At 41.0% G+C, this 21,620-nt stretch overlaps 1 protein-coding gene across 3 annotated transcripts in view; it reads right to left on the bottom strand.

Moving 5' to 3' along the window:
* Nucleotides 1–21,620, bottom strand: part of ZC3H18 (zinc finger CCCH-type containing 18) — a 166,403-nt gene that overhangs the window by 70,000 nt on the left and 74,783 nt on the right. For all 3 annotated transcript variants that reach the window (XM_056525578.1, XM_056525579.1, XM_056525580.1), the window contains exons 7-10: nucleotides 20,852–20,884; nucleotides 10,006–10,065; nucleotides 8,113–8,227; nucleotides 6,908–7,164 (exon numbers count right to left, since the gene is read on the bottom strand). In XM_056525578.1, coding sequence (XP_056381553.1) covers nucleotides 6,908–7,164; nucleotides 8,113–8,227; nucleotides 10,006–10,065; nucleotides 20,852–20,884 — 465 coding nt within the window. The remainder of the gene's footprint in view (nucleotides 1–6,907; nucleotides 7,165–8,112; nucleotides 8,228–10,005; nucleotides 10,066–20,851; nucleotides 20,885–21,620) is intronic.

The raw sequence follows: 21,620 nt of genomic DNA, 5'->3' as shown, positions 1-21,620 counted from the left end.
CTGCTCGCTGATAAAATCCGATGCTGCATAGAAACTAACTATATATAAAGTAAAGGACTGAAATCCAGGAATATGAGGGCTTAGTTCTTGGATTAGCAAACACAAATTTCAAAAACAAAAATTTTTAGGAAATGTAAGTAAAGCTTGTCATTGTGATCTCCAGGAAGTGTTGTGGAGGACAAAAACAAAAAAAGAAAACAAGCCAGGCAGGTCATGATCACTTGTCAAAGAATGAGGAGCATGTGTAAAAGGGAAAACACACAATGAGAGAAGCGGGTTCACAATGAGCAGGGTAACCAGAGGAAAGTACAACACAAAGGGCAATGCACAGGATGGGAAAGTTTACTGTTACAACAAAGCCAGAGGCTCTTTATCTGCCAAGAGGCAGCTCCATAAATGCGTCTGAATAGTTTCTTCCAAACAGCACCATACCTGTCCTAAGGTTGTGTGTGAAATTGCAGCTTAGTTCCACTCAAGTGAATGGAGCCAAGTTGTAATACCACACACAACCAGAGAATAGGTGTGGTGCTGTTTTTGGAAAATAAAAATTATTCCTGAACATCCCCTTTAAAGTAGATGTTCACCTTTAAGGGCTCATTCACACTATGGAACTTCACATTACAGCAATGCATTTCAGAAGAATGAACATGTTAATATTTTCGGTAAAGTCTGGGGTCCAGAATTTCTGTGGCAGAATGGACGGTGCGGATGGAAATGTGTGAATAGTGCAGCAAATCTGCTGCACCATATTTTCAATATGTAGTGTGAATGGGCCCCGGTAAAGGGTACCTTTCATTGAAATCATGCTTTCCCCTGTGGAGAGAGGCACAGGACAAACACGCCACTTCCAGTGGTCTGTCAATTGTTCCGATATGCAAAACAGTGAAGCCACACTTACTGTGTGAAGCCTGCTGTGCATACCACTATATTCATTTGGCATTGCCCACAACTGGCAGGCTTCTTCCTATGCACAGTGACAGGGAGAAGCCTGTGCGTCACTGGTGGGCAGGCAGGCACAGGAATCTCACAGCTGCCCATCAGAAATTCAAACTCCTGCATTTTGTAGAAGTTATGGAGACTCATTATTTTACTGTTTTCCTTCCTATTGTTATTATCTTGCTCTCAAATTTCAATTAAGGTCCCTTTGGACCTAATATATCCTTTGTGAATATGCATAACACTGTTTGGATGAACAATTATGCTCTACCAGTCAAGGTTATTATGCATGTTCATATGTAAACTCTGACACATCTGATGTCATAATATGTTATATGTTACATTTCTTATGTTTATAAAATTCAATAAAAACATTGTGAAACTCAAGTCCAGAAGAAAAACATCAAATATTCCAGAAAGCACGGCAGGACCAATGACAAAAGACGTATCCTTCACCTTTCCAGTAAGCGTATCTCCAGAGATGTTCCCTGAGACATCAGGTGCACACATTACACATTAGTTTCCAATTTTCTTAACTTCGCTAGTAACAAAACAAGTGAGCACTCTAAGGCTGCTTTCACACTATAAAAATTAATCCGTTACAACCGTCCATCAGAAAACCCATGTTAAACAGCTGTTAAACAATCCCATTCAAGTCTATGGGATTTTTTTTATTACCCGTTATGAACCGCTATAGCCCGTCATGAATAACGGTCGTTAGTTGTGACTGGAGAAATAATGGCACATGCACTAATTTTTTGTACGTCACAAGAAACAGGTGAATGAACGGCCGTTATTTTTAACATTGAAGTCTATGGCAAACGGATGAGCCTTTATGTCCTCCGTTTGCACCTGGTTTATAATATCCGTTATTACTTCTGAGCATGCTCAGAAGAGGTGACATCAGCAGACTCCTGCAGTGCTGAGGGACTACTACTTCTCCCATTATGGAACAGACTTTTTTCCATGATAGGAGTAGTAATTCCTCGGCTGCGTGAATCTGCCGGTGGCTGGGGAGGCTACATTAGTGGTTGTACTACAACCCTCATCATGGACCAGAGCCTGTTCCATGATGGGGGCTGTAGTACAGGGGCTGAGGGATTGATTGCACCAGGTTTCACTTCTGAGACCTAATGCAATCAGAAGTTATTAAGCAGGGGAGCGGGCGGCCTGCGAAGTATCGTGTGTTTTTACTTTCATTTTTAAATCCCCCGCAGGGAGCCCTGAATGGCCGGTACTGAGGAGCCAATCAGGGCTCTCAGCAGGAGATTTAAAAATGTACGTTGTGAGTAGCAGGGGGACAAATGTATATTAAAAGCACTGTGGGGGCAAGATATATAGCGCTGCAGGGGGGGCAGATATATAGCCTATATATCTAGCCCTTGGGCGCATTTCTAATATGCCCCCCCTGCAGCATATATATATTATACCACAGCAGCGCTATGAATGAAAAGTATTTCTATTAGCAACGCATATTGTCAGCAGCCGGCTGCTGGCACTATGCGCTGCTGAAAGAAATACTTTTCATTCATAGCGCAGCGTTGGCATATGTATATAGAAGTGCTGGGGGGTGCAGACATATAGCGTTATCTGCCCCCCACAGCGCTTCTATATACATATGCCGACGCTGCACTATGAATGAAAAGTATTTCTATCAGCAGCATCTGGTCGGCCAATTCTGCTGCTAGAATGCTTTTCATTCATAGCACAGCGGTGATCTATGTATATAGATGGCTGTGCTGCAAGGGCCCATTATACATGTGCCGGCGGGGGGTATACATTTATTAATGCGCCGGCGGGGTGTGTGTGTGTGTGTGTGTGTGTGTGTATATATATATATATATATATATACACATATATATATATATATATATACACATATATATATATATATATATATATATATATATATATATATATATATATATATATAAAAATGAGCTGCAGGGGGCATATTATTAATGTGCTGAGGGCTAGATACATAGGTTATATGTCTGTTCCATTATGGGAGTAGTAGTAGTCCTGGCTGTGGGAGTCTGTAGGCAGAGGTGTTAGGGCCATACATGAGGGATGTTATAACGGGTCTTAACGGATGAATATTTATTCATCCGCTAGCATCCGTTATTTCATCCGTTATTATGAATCCGTTTTCACACGGAAAACAGACGTTTTATAACGGATGAATGCTCATAGAGTGAAAGCAGCATTACATTTTACTCCTAACTTCTATGTTTGTTTATGTAAACAGTTAACAGCACAGGCAATATTTACACAGTCAAAGTAGGCTTCTAAATAGTTACTGTTGAGAACATCTCGGCACCACCATACAAAAAAAGAAATTCTATGAAATCTCCTATGTCATGAATAGAGACTCCGATACAGGGTGCTCACGTTAAACATGTAGACAGACAAACTGTAGAAATGGAAAGCACGAAGCACTCACCCAGGCTTCTCTGGTCTATCAGACGTAACCCTTTATTTTCATATTATTGTAGCAACAGTGGAGCAGAGAGGGAAGGTGGCTTGCCAGTCTTTCTCCCACTCCACCTTCCCTCTCCCCTGTTGCTACAGAAATATAAAAATAAAGGGTTACGATTGACAAGAGAAGTCTGGGTGAGTGCTCCGTGCTTTCCATTTGTACAGTTTGTGTTTAGCTTCTAAATAGTTGTCTCACTACACTCACCACACTCTTCATTGCTACTCAATGCAAATTCAGTGTTAACATGATCTGCTGTGTAGCAAAGTGATTGTGGGATCTCAGCAACATTTTTAAAGGGGTATTCCAGTTTTTTTTTATTTTTTTATTTGACCATGCTACAGGGGCTGTAAAGTTAGTGTAGTTCATATTATACTGTCTGTACCTATGTTTCATGGTGGTCTCGCAATTCTTCTTTGATTTTTGTCCCAAGGTTTATATCTAACAGCATACAAAATGAGTGTGACATAAGCCAAATCCAGTGATCTATAGGAGGTTCTTCACAGATCTAATGTAGGCCCACACTTTCTGGCACTTGTTCAATTTTTGTACACGGAATCCAGAGCCAGAAACCCAATTTGGATGTCTCTGTCCTAATCCCCCTACAACGTCATATGGTGCAAGGGCCCCAACTTTCTCTCCTTTTTGGCCACTTTTAGCTGCTAGCAGGCAAGCCCTCTCCATAAAAGGCATTGAAATAAGGTTCCCTATATGCTGACGACATTCTGGGTTACCTGGCTGCTGGTGGTCCATCACTGGCTTCCCTTTAGTACTTTATTGACAGATCTGGGCCCTGTTTAGGTCTAAGAATTTATTGGACTTCGTTGGACTATGTTGCTCAGACATGTGAAAAGTTTTTGAGTGCACTGGGTCTCCCTCTTGAGACCCGGTGTCATCATGAGGTAAAAGCCATGGAAGCAGACAGGATTGTGGTTCACTCCCCAGCCTGCTGATATGACCTTTTCACTGCATAAAAGTCTATGCAGAGAAAAGGTAGGATCTTCCGGGTGGCCGGGGAGTGAAGTGGAGTGTCTGAGCAGCATATGAAACATTGTTTTAATTAACCCCTTACAGGAGAACTTTGGTAGATAAATGAGTGTCTGATCGCGTGGGTGCGACCACTGGAACCACTGAACTCCTGCTCGGTGCCCTGGCTCTCCTCGTGCACAGAGCGACATGTCCCCTCCATGGAGGGGGCATGTCAACCACCGCCACACCGTGCACGAGGAGAACCAGTGTTCTAAAAACAAATCTGTTGAATCCCTCACAATCGCTGGGATTCAGCGCTCCACAGGGAGTTGTATTTCTTTCTGGAATGCTTTTCAGTCTGACCACAGTGCTCTCTGCTGTCTGTATCAGGAACTGTCCAGAGCAGGAGAGGTTTGCTATTGGGATTTGCTTGTACTCTGGACAGTTACTGATATGGACAGAGATTTCAGCAGAGAGCACTGTGGTCAGACAGAAAAGAATTCCAGAAAGAAATACAACTTCCTGTGGAGCACACAGAAGCTGATAAGTACTGGAAGGATCGAGATTTTTAAACAGAAATAATTTACAAATCTGTTTAACTTTATGGTACCGGTTGTTTTAAAACCGAAGTATCACTTTAACTCAGGATTCACCAATAGGGTATATCACAAAGGGTTTCCTAAACTGGACAAGCCCTTTAACATTAAAGGAGTCCCTTAATATACAATCTTAATTGCAAATACACTTGATTCCATAAAATGTCCTAGCACCCCATGCAGTTTATGGCCTAGTCAGTCATAAAAAAAAAAATATATATTATATTTATGAGCATGCATACATGTGAGACAAGATATAAAAAATAAAAATAAAAAATACACCACAAAGTTATGCAAAGCTTACACAATCCCCATAACCACCACACCATATGTGTAATAAAGTTATCTATATAAGAATTAAAAAAAGTGTGGGAGTTCTACATAAAAAAGAAAAACCTAAGCCGAGGGTACTGCGTTGCACAAACCCAATGTGCCAATAGTGAAATGAGAAGACAAAATACAGTAGCAGTCCTGCTAGGCTAAGGGTGAGTGAATTGCAGGAAATAAAGAAAAAGGAGATGCAAGAAAAATGTCCAGTATTAAAGGTGAGTAAATAGCAGAAAGTAGAGGAAAAAGAAGATGCAAGAGAATAAATGCAAGAGAGAAAATGTCCAGTATTAAAATAACATTTATTTAAATAATTAGAACTGTAATGAGAGGTCTTTAGCAAGGCCCTTGCACAAGATATAATAAACAGGCTAAAATTAAATGGATATGATGAAAAATACGTATAAAAGCGTATAAATAGGCGACACTTGTAACAGAGTAATTTGGGACATGGAGTATTATAGTCTCTGCACTATGGTTGGCGCGGTGTGTGCTGGTAAGAACTATGTAGATTCAGCTAACCACTTTCATCGCTATTGAAAAAGGGGACGTGGCTCCCCGAAATTAGTCTAGCCTAACACTGCATCCACCAATACCCCCTCCGTGAACACACTGGAGTACCCCCAATCCAGGAGCCATTGCAGTCTCAGTTGAGAACTGGAGGGACGCTCCACCAAGCACGACCGCACCGCTGGCCAGCCCCAGCAAATCTCACCATCGGCATTGCCGGTAAGAGGCACATTGTGCCAACTTTCATTCTGCTTGGAACTTATAATTTTGTCCCTGTGCTGTCAGGGTAAAGAGGGTCCCAAACCAGAGGACTCCAGCGCTGCAATGCGCACATGATTGACATTTAGCAATAACCCCCACCAAAACCACTCATACAGTAGCCCTGTGGTGACAGGGTAGAGTGGGAAACAAATAGGGGACTTCCAGCGCTGCTACGAATCTTATTACAGCTCGGCATTTAATCCACTACACAGGCACGGCACTGTCCGTACCAGGAAAATGCAATGCTAGAACATTGACAATATTGCCTACCATTCAATGCAGGGAAGTATCGACATAGTTCTTAACAGCACACCGCGCCAACCATAGCGCAGAGACTATAATACTCCATGTCCCAAATTACTCTGTTACAAGTGTCACCTATTTATATGCTTTTACACGTATTTTTTATCATCTCCATTTAATTTTAGCCTGTTTATATTTATTATTTATATCTTGTGACCCGTCTGAAGCAAGGGCCCTGCTAAAGACCTCACATTACAGTTCTAATTATTTAAATAAATGTTATTTTAATACTGGACATCATCTCTCTTGCATTTATTCTCTTGCATCTTCTTTTTCCTCTACTTTCTGCTATTTACTCACCGTTAATTCTGGACATTTTTCTTGCATCTTCTTTTTCTCTAATTATTGCTATTCACTCACCTTTAGCCTAGCAGGACTGCTACTGTATTTTGTCTTCTAATAAAGTTATCAGTTGATGACAGGTTGAACCTATGTAAATAAATTCAAATGATCAGCCCATCGGATCCTAAATACAATGGATTTAAATAATGCAACCACTACTTTCTTGCTGCAAATAAAGACCACTAACCTAGGAAGAAGTGGAGACTTTGTCCTTGTTTTGTCCTTCTCCTTCTCCTTGTCTTTATCTTTTTGCCTGTCTTTCTCAACTTTTTTGTTTCTATCCCTTTCCCATTCATCTTTCCTTTTCTGTTGGTCTTTGTCTCGTTCCCGTTCTCTGTCTCGCTCTCTTTCCCGTTGGCGGCGTTCTCTGTCTCGTTCTCTGTCGCGGTCTCTGTCTCGCTGTCTATCTCTGTCCCTGTCACGATCACGCTCCCGTTCTCTGTCCTGCAGGAAAGAAGAGCTTAATAGTAAGCCAAATGCAAAAACATACAGAAAAGAGGAAAAAATATGAGAAACAATCCTGGAAAACAAAAGGCAAAAATCCTTACACTCTCCATTGTTAATAAGTAATACTCACTCTTATTTACTGATCAGAGAAAACAGCATCACCAGTGTCTTTTGTACACAGTTCAAGATGTCACTTATCAAAAGCTGCATTTACATTTCTGTAGGCTTCAAATCTGGAAGCATTACCTACACATATCGTCCAGGTTCCAATGGGGGACAGATGCCCAGAAACCTCTTAGATTATGTAAATCACAAATTGACCACCGCATCTAAGGAGTTCAACATAATGGCTCTCGTAGTTAGAGCAAGTGCTTATGGAAGAGATGATAAAATGGCTTAGTAACCAAATGTATAAACGGTCTTGAAATTGCTTGTAGTGATCACACTTCCAGGTTTTCGGTTAGTCCCTCTTCTATCATACCAAAGTGTATGTGCATATCCTACTAACAATGTTTAAAACTAAAATTCTACACTTCATATCAATACCTTTGTTTCACTTTCAATGTGTTGAAGCAAAGAAGCTATATTATGGACACTGTCTTTGCAAAACTGTACTCACACAGTGACCCTGTCAAAACAGAGCAGCTCTAAAGTATAATGTAATTCAGTAAATGCTCAGTAATGTAACAAATCTGTGCAGTGACTCCGCCAGCAGAATAGTGAAGTCAGCTTTGGATTATATTACTTATTATTTGAGTACTATGTTACTCAGGATGAATACAGGATAGTAATGTAATTAATATCAGAAATGATTGTTTAAAAAAAAAAAAAAAAAGAACAACATTTTTTTTTTAATGCATCAATACAGAAAAAGTTTTACATTTTCTTCTATATCTTTAACTAGACACCAGCTATGAGGACACGGATAATAAAACAGTTACATACCCTATAGCGATATGGCTCTGCCTCTGTGTACTGTACACGGAAATTTTCATACTGCCCTCCACGCCAGTATCTCTCCATATCAAGGTCATGATAGGGATCTGCAAAGGGATCAGGTCTGTGAAAATATATAGAAAAGTTAGACCAAGCCAACCAATGTCTTATAAAGGTAAGATTAGACTGTCACTTGTCTGTGGCACGCCATACACAACAGCATTGCAACAATAAGTGCCATACCGTTATGGTAAAAGGCCATGGATAAACGCTAATGACTAAAGCTAGACCATCCAGCAAGAAAAGATTTATAGCACTATGAAAGGATGATGATTTCTGATCTTAAAGGGGTACTCTGGTGGAAAATTATTATTTTTATTTTTTTTTGATGCCAGAAAGTTAAACAGATTTGTAAATTACTTCTATTAAAAAATCTCAATCCTTCCAGTACTTATTAGCGACTGTATACTACAGAAGAAATTATTTTCTTTTTGGATTTCTTTTCTGTCACAACCAAAGAGCTCTCTGCTGACACCTTTGGGTAATGTCAGGAACTGTTCAGAGCAGGAGAAAATCCCCATAGCAAACATATGCTGCTCTGGACAGTTCCTAAAATGGACAGAGGTGTCAGCAGAGAGCACTGTGGTCGTGACCGAAAAGAAATCACAAAAGAATTTCCTCTGTAGTATACATGCACTAATAAGTACTGGAAGGTTAAGGAATTTTTAATAGAAGTTGATTTAAAAGAAAAGAAAAAGTTTTCCACCGGAGTACCCCTTTAAAGTATAAATAGTGAAAATCGTATATTGTGTGATTAAATGGCCACTGTCATTTGTCATGATTTTTTATATGTAATAGTAAACATTAATAAGTATTTTTGTACTGTATTCTGATAAAAAAAAAGAATTTTAAGAGAAAATGAATGCTATATTTACGGTAAATTGAGGTCCCCCTAAATTGCCAAACACTGTACAATACTGTGCTAGAGACATTTACTGTTTGTCTAGGCCACTACCTGTGACGAGACAACATACAGGAAGGGCAGGCGGGACTAGATGGACTCTGTGTTCCTGGGCTGACAATCGTCATGTTCAGAGCCGGATTCACAAAGCCAGCAGCCTGCATTGATTGCCTGACGGGTCTATCTAGATCAGTGTTTCCCAACCAGGGTGCCTCCTGCTGTAGCAAAACTACAACTCCAGCAAGCTCAGACAGCCAAAGGCTGTCCGGGCATGCTGGGAGTTGTAGTTTTGCCACAGCTGGAGGCACCCTGGTTGGGAGACACTGATCTAGGGTCAAGCAAGAAGGGGAAGGGGCGGGGGATCGAGCATGAGATATCAAGGCGAACATTGGCTTGCCCAAGGGTATGTATGACCTTTCTTCCTTCGAGAATGGCAGGGACAGTGAGCAGCCAAAAAAAGGCTATTTGGGAGCAGAGAAGTGGCCAAACTGTAACAAAAACCACACGGGTATGTTTGTTATGTGCTCTGAACATGTTTTAAAAAATGTGAGATCTTGACAAGTACTATAAATTATTCCAAATGAACAAAATCCATTTAAACAGTAAATAATAGCCAGAGATGCCGATCAGACACCAAACACACATGGGGATGTTGTTGCACATGTGAAGAGTGCCGCTGTAAACTTTTTATTTTAGGAGCTAGAAAATTATAAATCACAGAAAAATAAAATAAAAATTAAAGAAAATTGTAACAGGTATTCATGACCAGGGATACAGCAGCCATAACAGTAGTATGAATATCCCTATTTATTTCACTTCTGGCCACATTCAGAAATCTTGATGTAATGACTTATGTTAGGACTAAAAAGCTTTAAATATAAAAATGTCATAAGGCTCTTTATAGGGGAACCTGTCACATTGAAAACTAGGATTAGTCTTACCGGTAAGCCGGTTTCTCCAAATCCTCCACGACAGCACCAAAGGAGGATGGACCGATTGACCTAATAGGGACAGGAAGCACAGTATGAGAGGTAACACGCCCCTCCCCTTCCCTCCATCATCAGTTACTTTCAACATCAAATAAGTACACCTTAGTACATAATATATGCATAAATACAATTTTAATAGGAGGGTAACTGGTGCTGTCAAAGAGGACTGGGGAACCAGCAAGACTTATCCTAATGTTCTCTCCTCATCTCCATGACAGCACCACAGAAATAATGCCAACTCAGTTACTAGGAAGGAACTTCCACTTTTAGGACTTTCCTACCAAAAGTCAAGTATTGGCTGGCTTGAAGCTTAAGTCTTGAATGCTTAAAAAAATAAAAAAAAGTGTTGGGACTAGACCATATAGCAGCCCAGCAAATCTGTTCAATGGAAGCTGGGGCCCTCTTTGCCAAAGTGGTAGAAACTAATCTGGTTTAGTGAGCTTTTATGAGAAAAGGGAGAACCTAACTAAGTTTCGGAGAATGCATTTGTGATCCATCTGGCGATGTTTTCTTCCATATATCCTTCTCCAAATTCATGACAAAGGGTTAAGAGCCAGATGCAAGGCACTGGAGATATAGCAAAACACTGCACTCTTAACATCTAAGAGCTATTTTGGGGGTTCTGACATCTTGAGACCTATGAAAGTCAAAGACTACTTGGAGATGAAAGGAGAGTTCTGTATTAAAAATGATCTTCCAAGATGGTCCAATAAAGATCCCTAATTTTAAGGGACCTGCGGCTCAATAACCCTACTGGCTGAGGATACATTATTAAGAGGAATTTTAAATGAGACTCTGCTAAAAGGACCCAGTGGTAGTAAGGTTAGACACTTTAATACTATGCTTAGGTCCTAAGGAGGGTGAAGATTAGAAATTTTGGGGTTTAGGATGGAATTAGCTTTCATAATTTTTTTTATCCATCTATGTTCAGCCAAGTAAGTAAGAGTCAGATGGTCATTAAGACTGAGAACTGAACTTTTAAAAGTACTTCGTTATTAAACCAAACACAATTGATCCCCTAGGTAAGCAAGGAATTGCAATTTCAATTAATCATACAAAAACACAGGGCCTAAGCCCGGGGCACAAGATCCCTTTTGGATAAACCCCCCTTTAAAATATAACTTTTATTTTTATTGTATTAAGATAATTGTGACTAGTGATTTTAAAACCACTAGTCACAATTATCTTGTGCCCCAGGCTTAGGCCCTGGGTTTCTGTATGATTACTTCTTTATTAGGCCCTTTTCAAAGGCTCACTTATATTAAGAAAAAAAATAACAGAATCTAGTTAATATTAGGTGAGTTTATAGCCTGTTTTTTCAATAGGCCGAATCATCCCCTTCTTGGCTAGAAGGGGGTGATTAGAATGACAACATTGGTCTTCCCCTGAAAAACCATCTGAAGAACTAACGGCATAAGAGGAACAGGAGGAAAGCCATAGAGCATCCACCAACTGAGGGCTTTCTTTAAGCTAAAAAAAAAAAAAGAGAATGGAACAATCTTCTGATTATCTTGTGGAAAAAAGGTTGATCTCTGGTTGACCCCAGCGGAGAGTTATCTTGTGGAAGATCTTCTGATTTGAACACCATTCACCTGGGTTTAAGGTGTGTCGACTGAAAAAGGCCACCCGTTTACTCAAGTTTTTTCGATTTGTTAGAGATATGGGACCTGCTTAGGCTCTCTCCCCCCCCCCCCCCCCCATGAATTTTGGGACTGTTGTTCTCTTCGCCTCTTACTGAAGCACTCTTCGGGGATCTGGACCTCTGGACCCTCTAGTTTATATAAGGTGTCCACCAGGTTGTTCTTACATGTTCACACGCCATCTAAATGTTTATAGCGAAATGGTGAAAGTGCCTATGAAATATCTTTCTGCTTGTGTGGAGAACAAATTTGATTGTTTTACTGCAATTTGTAGGTCAGTTTGTAGGCCAACTCTTTGGGTTAGCGGTCGCGGTGCGGTGGAGGCGATGCGGGGCATTATCGGCAAGGTAATTGCCGATACCGATAATGGCCAAAATCGTGATTATCGGCCGATAATATCGGCCATACCGATAATTGGTCGATCCCTAATATATACATACACACATACATAAGTACATGTGTGTTTATTAAAAAAAAATTTTACCACTTTTTTTCCCCCCTTAATGTACGAACTCAGGTTTAATTCTTTTTACTTCTCATTTCAGATCTGTGTATCCTGTGGATTACTTTAGATTCATAGGAGTACGGTGACCAGTGTTTTTTTTGTTCAATGTTAATAAAAATGGTTAACAAGGGCTTGTGGAGAAGTGTTTTTTTGGGAATAAAATTTATTTTAAACGTGTTGTTTTTAAAAATGTACTTTACAGGCTTAGTAGTGGAAGCCATCTTATTGACGGAATCCATTGGGGCTAACGCTAAGCCCCAGCTTAGCAATGGACTCCATCTATAACACGGCTTCCACTACTAAGCCTGTCAAGTAAATAAAAAAACAAATAATAAAAAATAAAAAAACACTCCCTCAAAAGCTTGCGTTAACCATTTTATTAACATTAAACAGAATATAAAAATACTCTGATCATCGATGCAGTCCACCGAATCCGAAGTAGTCCACAGGATACACGGATCTGAAATGGGGGGGGAGAATAAATAAAAGGTTGACTACAACTCCCAGCGTGCCCTTACGCACTGGTCTCTTCACCCAGTCTGGGATGCTTGTTTTTTATCATCTGCAGTTCGCAACTATATAGGGGTAGCATAACTTTAATATAATAAGACATTATTAATGATTGTGATATATTGCTATACCTTCATCTTGTGTGTAAACTCTAGATTCTATATACATCATCTGGGTGGAGTTTGTTAACCTTCTACTGTGTGGGACGGGTGCCAATCTCTAGGTGAGGGGGTTCATGGCCCTTCCCTAGATTTGTGCTTGGGCTTCATTTTATAGCCCATCTTTTAAATGATTTTAAACAGATTAGTAAATCACTTCTATTAAAAAATCTTAATCCTTCCAGTACTTTTTAGGGGCTGTATACTAAAGAGAAATCCAAAAAAGAAATGCATTTCCTCTGATGTCATGACCACAGTGCTCTCTGCTGTCCATTTTATGAACTGTCCAGAGGAGAAGAAAATCCCCATAGCAAACATATGCTGCTCTGGAAAGTTCTTAAAATGGACAGAGATGTCAGCAGAGAGCACTGTGGTCATGACATCAGAGGAAATGCATTTCTTTTTTGGATTTCTCTTTAGAATACAGCCCCCAAAAAGTACTGGAAGGATTAAGATTTTTTAATAGAGGTGATTTACAAATCTGTTTAAGTTTCTGGCACCAGTTGATTTAAAAAATAAAATAAAAAAAAAAGTTTTCCACGGGAGTATCCCTTTAATAAAGATTTTTCATACTTTGCATTACATGTTTGGTGTGCTGATATTTTTCAGTGTTACGCTTTTTCTGTGTGGCAGGTGACAAGCTTGTCAACCACCCCCACCGCACAACTACAACTCCCAGCATGTCATTACTGTAAGGGCATGCTGGGAGTTGTATTTGTGGGACGGGTGACAACCGGGCGGTAATGCGCTCCACTCCTTGGCCGGCAGTGATCAGAAAATCCCTGTAATTTCATATTTTCCGCCGGGTCCCGTGACACAGGCCCGGTGAGGAATTTGAAATGACAATAAACTCTGTGGCGCCGTAGCAAAGGGAGCCCGGGCTGACATAACACTGCAGCCACCCGGGACTTCCGCAGCCGGGCTGGGAGATGTGCAGGAGCCATCCCTGCCATCCTTCAGCGAGTACCACAGCACTGAGGGATGGCAGGAACAGCTCCTACACATCTCCCTGCCCATCTGCAGGAGTCCTGTGTGGCTGCAGAGTGATGCCAGCCCGGGCTCCTTTTAACATATAACAGAGCCGCAGAGTTTTAGTCCGTACCGTAAGATCAAATTTCCCGCCAGGTCCGGTGATTGGCTGCTCGGTCCCGGCCAATCACGGGACCCAGCGGGGAATGTGAAAACACATTAGGAACTCCAAAAACTCTGTGGTGCCGAGATATGTTAAAGGAACCCGTCTGGCATCACTCTGAAGCCGCCCGGGCTCAATCTAATTCTATCCCTGCTACCCTCACTTAATGACGGGGGCACAACCCCCCCCCTTGTCTCCTACCTGCCCGCGCCGCACATCTCCAGCCTGCTACAAGACTACAACTACCAGCATGCCATCTCTGTAAAGGCATGCTGGGAGTTGTAGTCTTGCAATAGGTAGCAGACAGATGGGAGATGTGTGGTGCGGGCGGGAAACAAGGTGGGGATGTAAATCAGTGTGATCTGTGATCAGGTATTCAGAAAAGCAGAAACATAAGCAAGGTTCAAACGGGTGTAGATTCCTGGAGCTTTTTAATCAGATGCGCCTAGATCTGCGACAGTCGCAGTTGATAAATCACGGTGCACTGGAAAGTGAAAAGTGCAAAAACGTCTATGTGAGCAAGATGTCAAGATGAGCGGTGGGATGAAAACAAAGAAAAAAGTTGCAAATAAGCGGAGTTGCGCCAAATATACGGGAAAATAAGCTCTACAAACTTTGATAAATCTGGGCCTATGTTCTTCCGCTTTCCTCCTTTCCTTCCTTCACCTTTTCCTTTACCTCTACAGTATAGCCGTCCCGATTCCCGGGTTGACGAAAGGACTTCTTCCCCCTTTAATTGTCTGCCTGACTGTCTCTCTAAAAGAGCTTTTCTTTCTGTCTGACGATTCTTCTAAGATCTTCTCTAATGCTGACATGAAGACATAATGTGCCTTAAATGGCATCCTGCATAATTTTGCTTTAAAGATACCGTACCACATTTTGAGCAAAAAGGCTCTTCTAGTGGAGTTGGTAAAAGACTCTGTTTTAGCGGCTATCATAACAGATTCTGCTAAAGCATCTGCTAGGAATCCTGTAGCCTGTTTTAACACAGGGATGAGAAAATAACCTGCCCCTTAGGAATTTTCTCTTTTAGATGTGGCTCCGAAGGGTTCATCTACACATGCAAAGATCTCAAATATGTTGCTGCAATGTTATCCTTTAAATATGTGAAAAGTGTTTCCCAAGAATTCTTTAAAATGACATCACTGAAAGAGTGTTAGCATGGGAAACAAAGTTAGGTTTCCGAGTGGCCTTGTAGCCTGTACAGACCGTGAGCTAGAATGAATCTTCCAAGGAGGCATGGTGGGACAAGCATAACGGCCCCTGAAATTCTGGAGTGCCCCTCTCTCAAATGGAGGAACAAAGGGACTCAACTGACCAGGATGGAGTTCTGGGAAGAAAAAAGGCCTGAGCCCCAATGGATCCACTGACTAGGTTCACTCCACTCCTCTACAGCAGCAGACCCCTCGAGTGTTTGCCCTAATAGGGACATGAAAGCACTGGTAAAGGGGAGGGGATTTTAACCTCTTCGCTGTGCTTCCTGTCCCTATTAGGTCAATGGGTCCAACCTCATGTGGTGCTGTTGTGGAGGTGGGAAAAAGCAGTCCAAGCTGCAGACAGTACAACATACAGCAGGCGATACTGAGCAGATTGATATATAGTTAAGTGGTAAAAGATTCAATAAAACTTGTCATTTATTTACATAAAACTCTGCTTATTCTGGGCCTATGTAATTTGGGCAGTCATATTCTGTGATTAAAGGCCTTCTGTGTATGAGTGAGAGAGCTGTCAATCACTGAGAAGGACCACCCACATGACTACCAACCATAGAATGAGCAGAGATTTCCATGAATAAAGGATCTGAAATGTAACATAACTATATGGCCATCTGCTCAGCTCCTCTTGCTCTATAACATGAAGCCTGCAGATTGGACTACCCTGTGTGTGTGACAGGCTCCCTTTAAGCCGCAACATTAAAAGATAATCAGATAGTGAAATGATCAGAGAGTAATGCTGCAAACTTCTTTGTGTGTATTTTGTATATGCCATAACAGCATGCACCATGAGTTTGGCTGTTTTGCTGGCTATCTTTTCTTTCTTCTTCTTTTTTTGCAGGTAGTAAAACAAAGTTCTTACTTTAAACAAGTATGCGCTCTGGCCTGTAGCAAGACCTTTTAAGCAGTCAGAAGGCTCATGTGAAACTACAAGGCTCATTGCTACTAAAGAAATCCGCCTTGCAGTACACTCCCGTTGGCTACAATGGTTTTCATCTTGTGTGTTAACTTGTCGGAACTTCTGATGAGGATTTGAATTCCAGTGAAAGATTGAACAAGCTTAATCCTAAGGCAGAATCGGACAGTAAAAGCCCACAAATCATACATTTCGGCACATCGTTACTGCTTCACTTACCATGGAGCAGAAAAGGCACTGACCCACAAAGGAATTCAGTGAGAAAAATGGCCATCATTCAATTCTGTAGTGGGATATATCTTAGGACAGTTTTTGGCTATAGACCACTGTCTCAATTGTCTTATTAGCCGCCAACAACAAATCAGGCCCTCTGATACATGTGAAGGTGCTTCTATAGAACAGATAGCCCTGTAAGGGTTAATGGATCCTTCTCATATCATGTGTCATATTAAAGCATACCTTAAATAATATAAGGTGAGCAAGTTATAAGGTTAAATTAAAAACACAGTCCCTATGGTCTGAGATTTTCAGTTTCAGAGGTCCTGTTAGCGACACAACTTCTACAATTCACTGCAGCTCAATAACACGCGGCTTAATAACCCGATTACATTCTCAATTTGTTATTATATCACTTAGATATTGGTGACTATTAGCATTTGCTTAAAGTGTAATGTAGAGCTAATAGATGCACCTTTTATGTCCGTGAAACGGTTGTGCACCACAGTGGCATCAGTCCCCTATTTACTAGCCCCAATGCTTGATTAGTGTATGGTATAAACTACAGAGACCCAGGAACTAAAATCAGACACCAACACATTCCACCGTGTTTCGCCACTAATACTGTGGCTTTCTCAAGGAGAACAAAGCTGTCAGTTTGCCAGTGTTATTGGCGAAATACGTTGGAATGTGACAGTTCCTGGGTCTCTGTAGTTTGTACCATACACTAATCAAGCATTGGGGGTTGCTATACAGGTGACTGTTGTGGTGCACAACAGTTTTGCGGACATATAAGGAGCATCTATTAGCCCTCACTAGGGCACAAACATGTGTAACTCTACTTTAGACTAAATACACGCTAATAGGCACCAATATCTAAGTAATATAATAACAAATGGTGATATCAGCCGGGACCTGCCGGGCATGACGCTAGCACCGCTCCGGTGCTCGCGATAATGTCGGCGCGTAAATGTACGTCATGGTGTGCTAAGTACCACGTCACCATGACGTGCATTTACGTCCATTGTCGTTAAGGGGTTAATAACCCGATTACATCAGCGATTGCGTGGATGTCCGCCATTAACCCCTCCAATGCCATGATCAATACAGATCACGGCATCTGCGGCATTGCGGTAGTTTGAATGGACGATCGGATCGCCCGCAGCGCTGCCGCGGGGATCCGATCATCCAGCATGACAGACGCTTCAGCGACTACGGTCGCCGCACACAGGACTCCATTCACGGCATTTCTAGCCGCACTAACCAGCACTATACTCCGCAGCAATCCAGATCTGATGAAGGTCAATACTTGACCGAAACGTTATCTACTTGGATTGTGTATGAAATAAATCCCACTTAAGCATTATTTTGAGTGCCGAGTCATCTATAGTATTTAAGTAAGGATTGGGACCCTACTCGTGCACCCTCCATCTGGATCAAGAGTGCCATATTGTGTTACTACATCCAGCATGACAGCCAGAGGTCCCCTCACCTGGCTCCGGCCGTCTCCCAGGGTCATCTGCTCTGGTCTGCGAGCAGACCAGAAGATCACCGATATACTGATCAGTGCTATGTCCTATACATAGCACTGCACAGTATTAGCAATCAACTGATTGCAATGAATAGTCCCCTATGGGGACCTAAAAAGTGTAAAAAAAAAAAAAAGTTAAATGTCAGTTTTCCCAATTTTACCCCCTAAAAAAGCGTAAAAAAAATAATTAATACACATTTTATATCGCCGCGTGCGTAAAAGTATGAACTATTAAAACATATTGTTAATTATCCCGTACGGTGAACGGCGTAAATGTAAAAAAAAATTTAAGAAGTCAAAAATTGCTGCTTTTTTGACACATTTTATTAAAAAAACAAAAAAAGTAAATCCTAAGCAAAACTGGTACTGATAAAAACTACAGATCATGGTGCAAAAAATGAGCGCTCATATCGCCCCATATATGGAAAAATTAGAAAGTTATAGGTGGTCAAAATAGGACAATTTCAAACATACTAATTTTGTTAACCCCTTAAGGACGCAGGACGTAAATGTACGTCCTGGTGCGATGGTACTTAACGCACCAGGACGTACATTTACGTCCTGTGCATAACCGCGGGCATCGGAGCGATGCCCGTGTCAAGCGCGGCTGATCTCGGCTGCTGATCGCAGCCAGGGACCCGCCTGCAATGGCCGACGCCCGCGATCTCGCGGGCGTCCGCCATTAACCCCTCAGGTGCCGGGATCAATACAGATCCCGGCATCTGCGGCAGTGCGCGATTTAAACGAACGATCGGATCGCCCGCAGCGCTCAACTTTCTGCTTCCGGCTCCCGGCGTCTTCTGCTCTGGTCTGAGATTGAGCAGACCAGAACAGAAGATAGCCGATAACACTGATCTGTTCTATGTCCTATACATAGAACAGATCAGTATTAGCAATCATGGTATTGCTATGAATAGTCCCCTATGGGGATTATTCAAGTGTAAAAAAAAAATGTAAAAAAATGTAAAAGTAAAAAAAAAAAGTGAACATCCCCTCCCCCAATAAAAAAGTAAAACGTCCGTTTTACGTAAAAAATAAACTTTATAGACATATTTGGTATCACCGCGTGCGTAAATGTCCGAACTATTAAAATAAAATGTTAATGATTCTGTACGGTGAACGGCGTGAACGTAAAAAAAAAAAAAATTGCTACTTTAATACATTTTATAAATAAAAAATTATAAAAAATGTATTAAAAGTTTTTTATATGCAAATGTGGTATAAAAAAAAAGTACAGATCATGGCGCAAAAAATGAGCCCTCACACCGCCACTTATACTGAAAAATAAAAAAGTTATAGGTCATCAAATAAAGGGATTATAAACGTACTAATTTGGTTTAAAAGTTTGTGATTTTTTTTAAGCACAACAATAATATAAATGTATGTAATGATGGGTATCATTTTAATCGTATTGACCCTCAGAATAAAGAACACATGTCATTTTTACCGTAAATTGTACGGCGTGAAAACGAAACCTTCCAAAATTAGCAAAATTGCGTTTTTCTTTTTAATATCCCCACCAAAATAGTGTTTTTTGGTTGCGCCATACATTTTATGATATAATGAGTTATGTCATTACAAAGGACAACTGGTCGCGCAAAAAACAAGCCCTCATACTAGTCTGTGGATTAAAATATAAAAGTTATGATTTTTAGAAGGCGAGGAGGAAAAAATAAAAACGTAAAAATTAAATGGTCTGAGTCCTTAAGGCCAAAATGGGCTGAGTCCTTAAGGGGTTAAAATGGTTTGAGATTTTTTTTTAAAGGAGAACTACGGGATTGAAAATGTTATCCCCTATCCTAAGGATAGGGGATAAGTTTCAGATCGCGGGGGGTCCGACCGCTGGGGCCCCCCAAGATCTCCCGTATGGGGCCGCAGCTCTCTGCATAGAGAGCGCGTGTCGACCACCGCACGAGGCGACGGCTGACACGCGCCCTCCATTTACTGCTATGGGAGAGCCGAAGCGCTGCCTTCGGCAATTTGCGGCTCTCCCATAGCAGTGTATGGGGGCGTGTCGGCCGCTGCTTCGTGCGGTGGTCAACACGCCCTCTCTAACCAGAGAGCCGGGGCCCCGTACGGGAGATCGTGGGGGGCCCCAGCGGTCGGACCCCCCGCGATACATTTTTCAATCCCGTAGTTCTCCTTTAAGCGGTACAATTATAGAAAAGCATATAACATGGGTATCATTTTAATCGTATTGACCCACAGAATAAAGAAAACATGTCATTTTTACCGGAAAGTGTACAGCGTGAAAACAAAACCTTCCAAAATTTGCTAAATTGCAGTTTTCTTTTCAATTTTCCCACATAAATAATATTTGTTTGGTTGCGCTGTACATTTTTTGGTAAAATAGGTGATGGCATTACAAAGTACAATTGGTGACGCAAAAAACAAGCCCTCATATGGGTCTGTGGATGGAAATAAGAGAGTTATGATTTTTAGAAGGCAAGGAGGAAAAAATTAAAATGCAAAAATAAAATTGGTCTGGTCCTTAAGGCCAAAATGGGCTTGGTACTTAAGGGTTAAGCAGCGTGTTATTGAGCTGCAGTGAATTGTAGAAGTTGTGTCACTAACAGGACCTCTGATACTGAAATCAGTCATAGGGACTGTGTTTTTAATCATCTTATTACTCACCTTATAATATTATTTAGTGGATAATAAAAGTTATGTTTCAATTTGACACAGTTTTCAAGAATGTCCTGGAATGGTTCTGCTTTTACTTTAGGGGTTATCTAGGATTAGAAAGACATAATTGCTTTCGTCTACAAACAGCGCAATTATTTCTCAGCTTGTATGTGATAGTGTAGCTCAGTTCTGTTGAAATTAATTGAGCCAAGATGTAATACCACATATGTGGAGCTGTTTTTATGTAAGAAAGTAACTATGTTCTTCTACTCCTGGATAACCCCTTTAGGCAGCTGTGCAAAGTCAGAAAGACACCCAACGCAGTCAAATAGAAGTAAAAAAAATTCTTACCCATGGGTCACTGTTTCTCGAAATTCCACTTCTCTAGAAAGAACAAAGAGGACAGGACATTTTTACTAAATGCTATTGACTAGAATATTATAAACTACTAATCACCATGGAAACTTGTAAACAATGTGTAAATATGAAAAACCGCCCTGAGTATTCAGAGATATATATGAAACCTGTCCAAAACAAAACTTTGTTGCCAACCATTTTTATAAAGGATTTTATAAAATACAAGCTGAGCCGAGAGAGGTTGCTATAGGCAGTTTCCCTCTTAGACAGGTTTCATAGATCTCCCCAATTATATTTAAATTATGGAAACCTTTGGTCCAACATACTACATGCAATTTTTACAGGATATTAGAGAAATAATATAAGAATACAAGCATTGGGGCTCTTATTTAGTTTTATTGCCACATATGTAGAACATCCTGCACTTACCAATGCAGTCTGCCTTTACAAAGTGAGATTAAGAGAATGAGTTGTTTCAGGTTGACCAAATTCTTGCCTGGTACTATAATGGGACCTAGATCTTTTACCATCAGCTGTATAATGGGCCCTAGATCTTTTACCATCAGCTGTATAATGGGACCTAGATCTTTTACCATCAGCTGTATAATGGGACCTAGATCTTTTACCATCAGCTGTATAATGGGACCTAGATCTTTTATCATCAGCTGTATAATGGGACCTAGATCTTTTACCATCAGCTGTATAATGGGACCTAGATCTTTTACCATCAGCTGTATAATGGGACCTAGATCTTTTACCATCA

The sequence above is a fragment of the Hyla sarda genome, chromosome 6, assembly GCF_029499605.1.
Source record: "Hyla sarda isolate aHylSar1 chromosome 6, aHylSar1.hap1, whole genome shotgun sequence".
Lineage (NCBI taxonomy): Eukaryota > Metazoa > Chordata > Amphibia > Anura > Hylidae > Hyla > Hyla sarda.
Note: the sequence above shows the minus strand (reverse complement) of the source record. Positions and strands in the feature narration are given on the sequence as shown.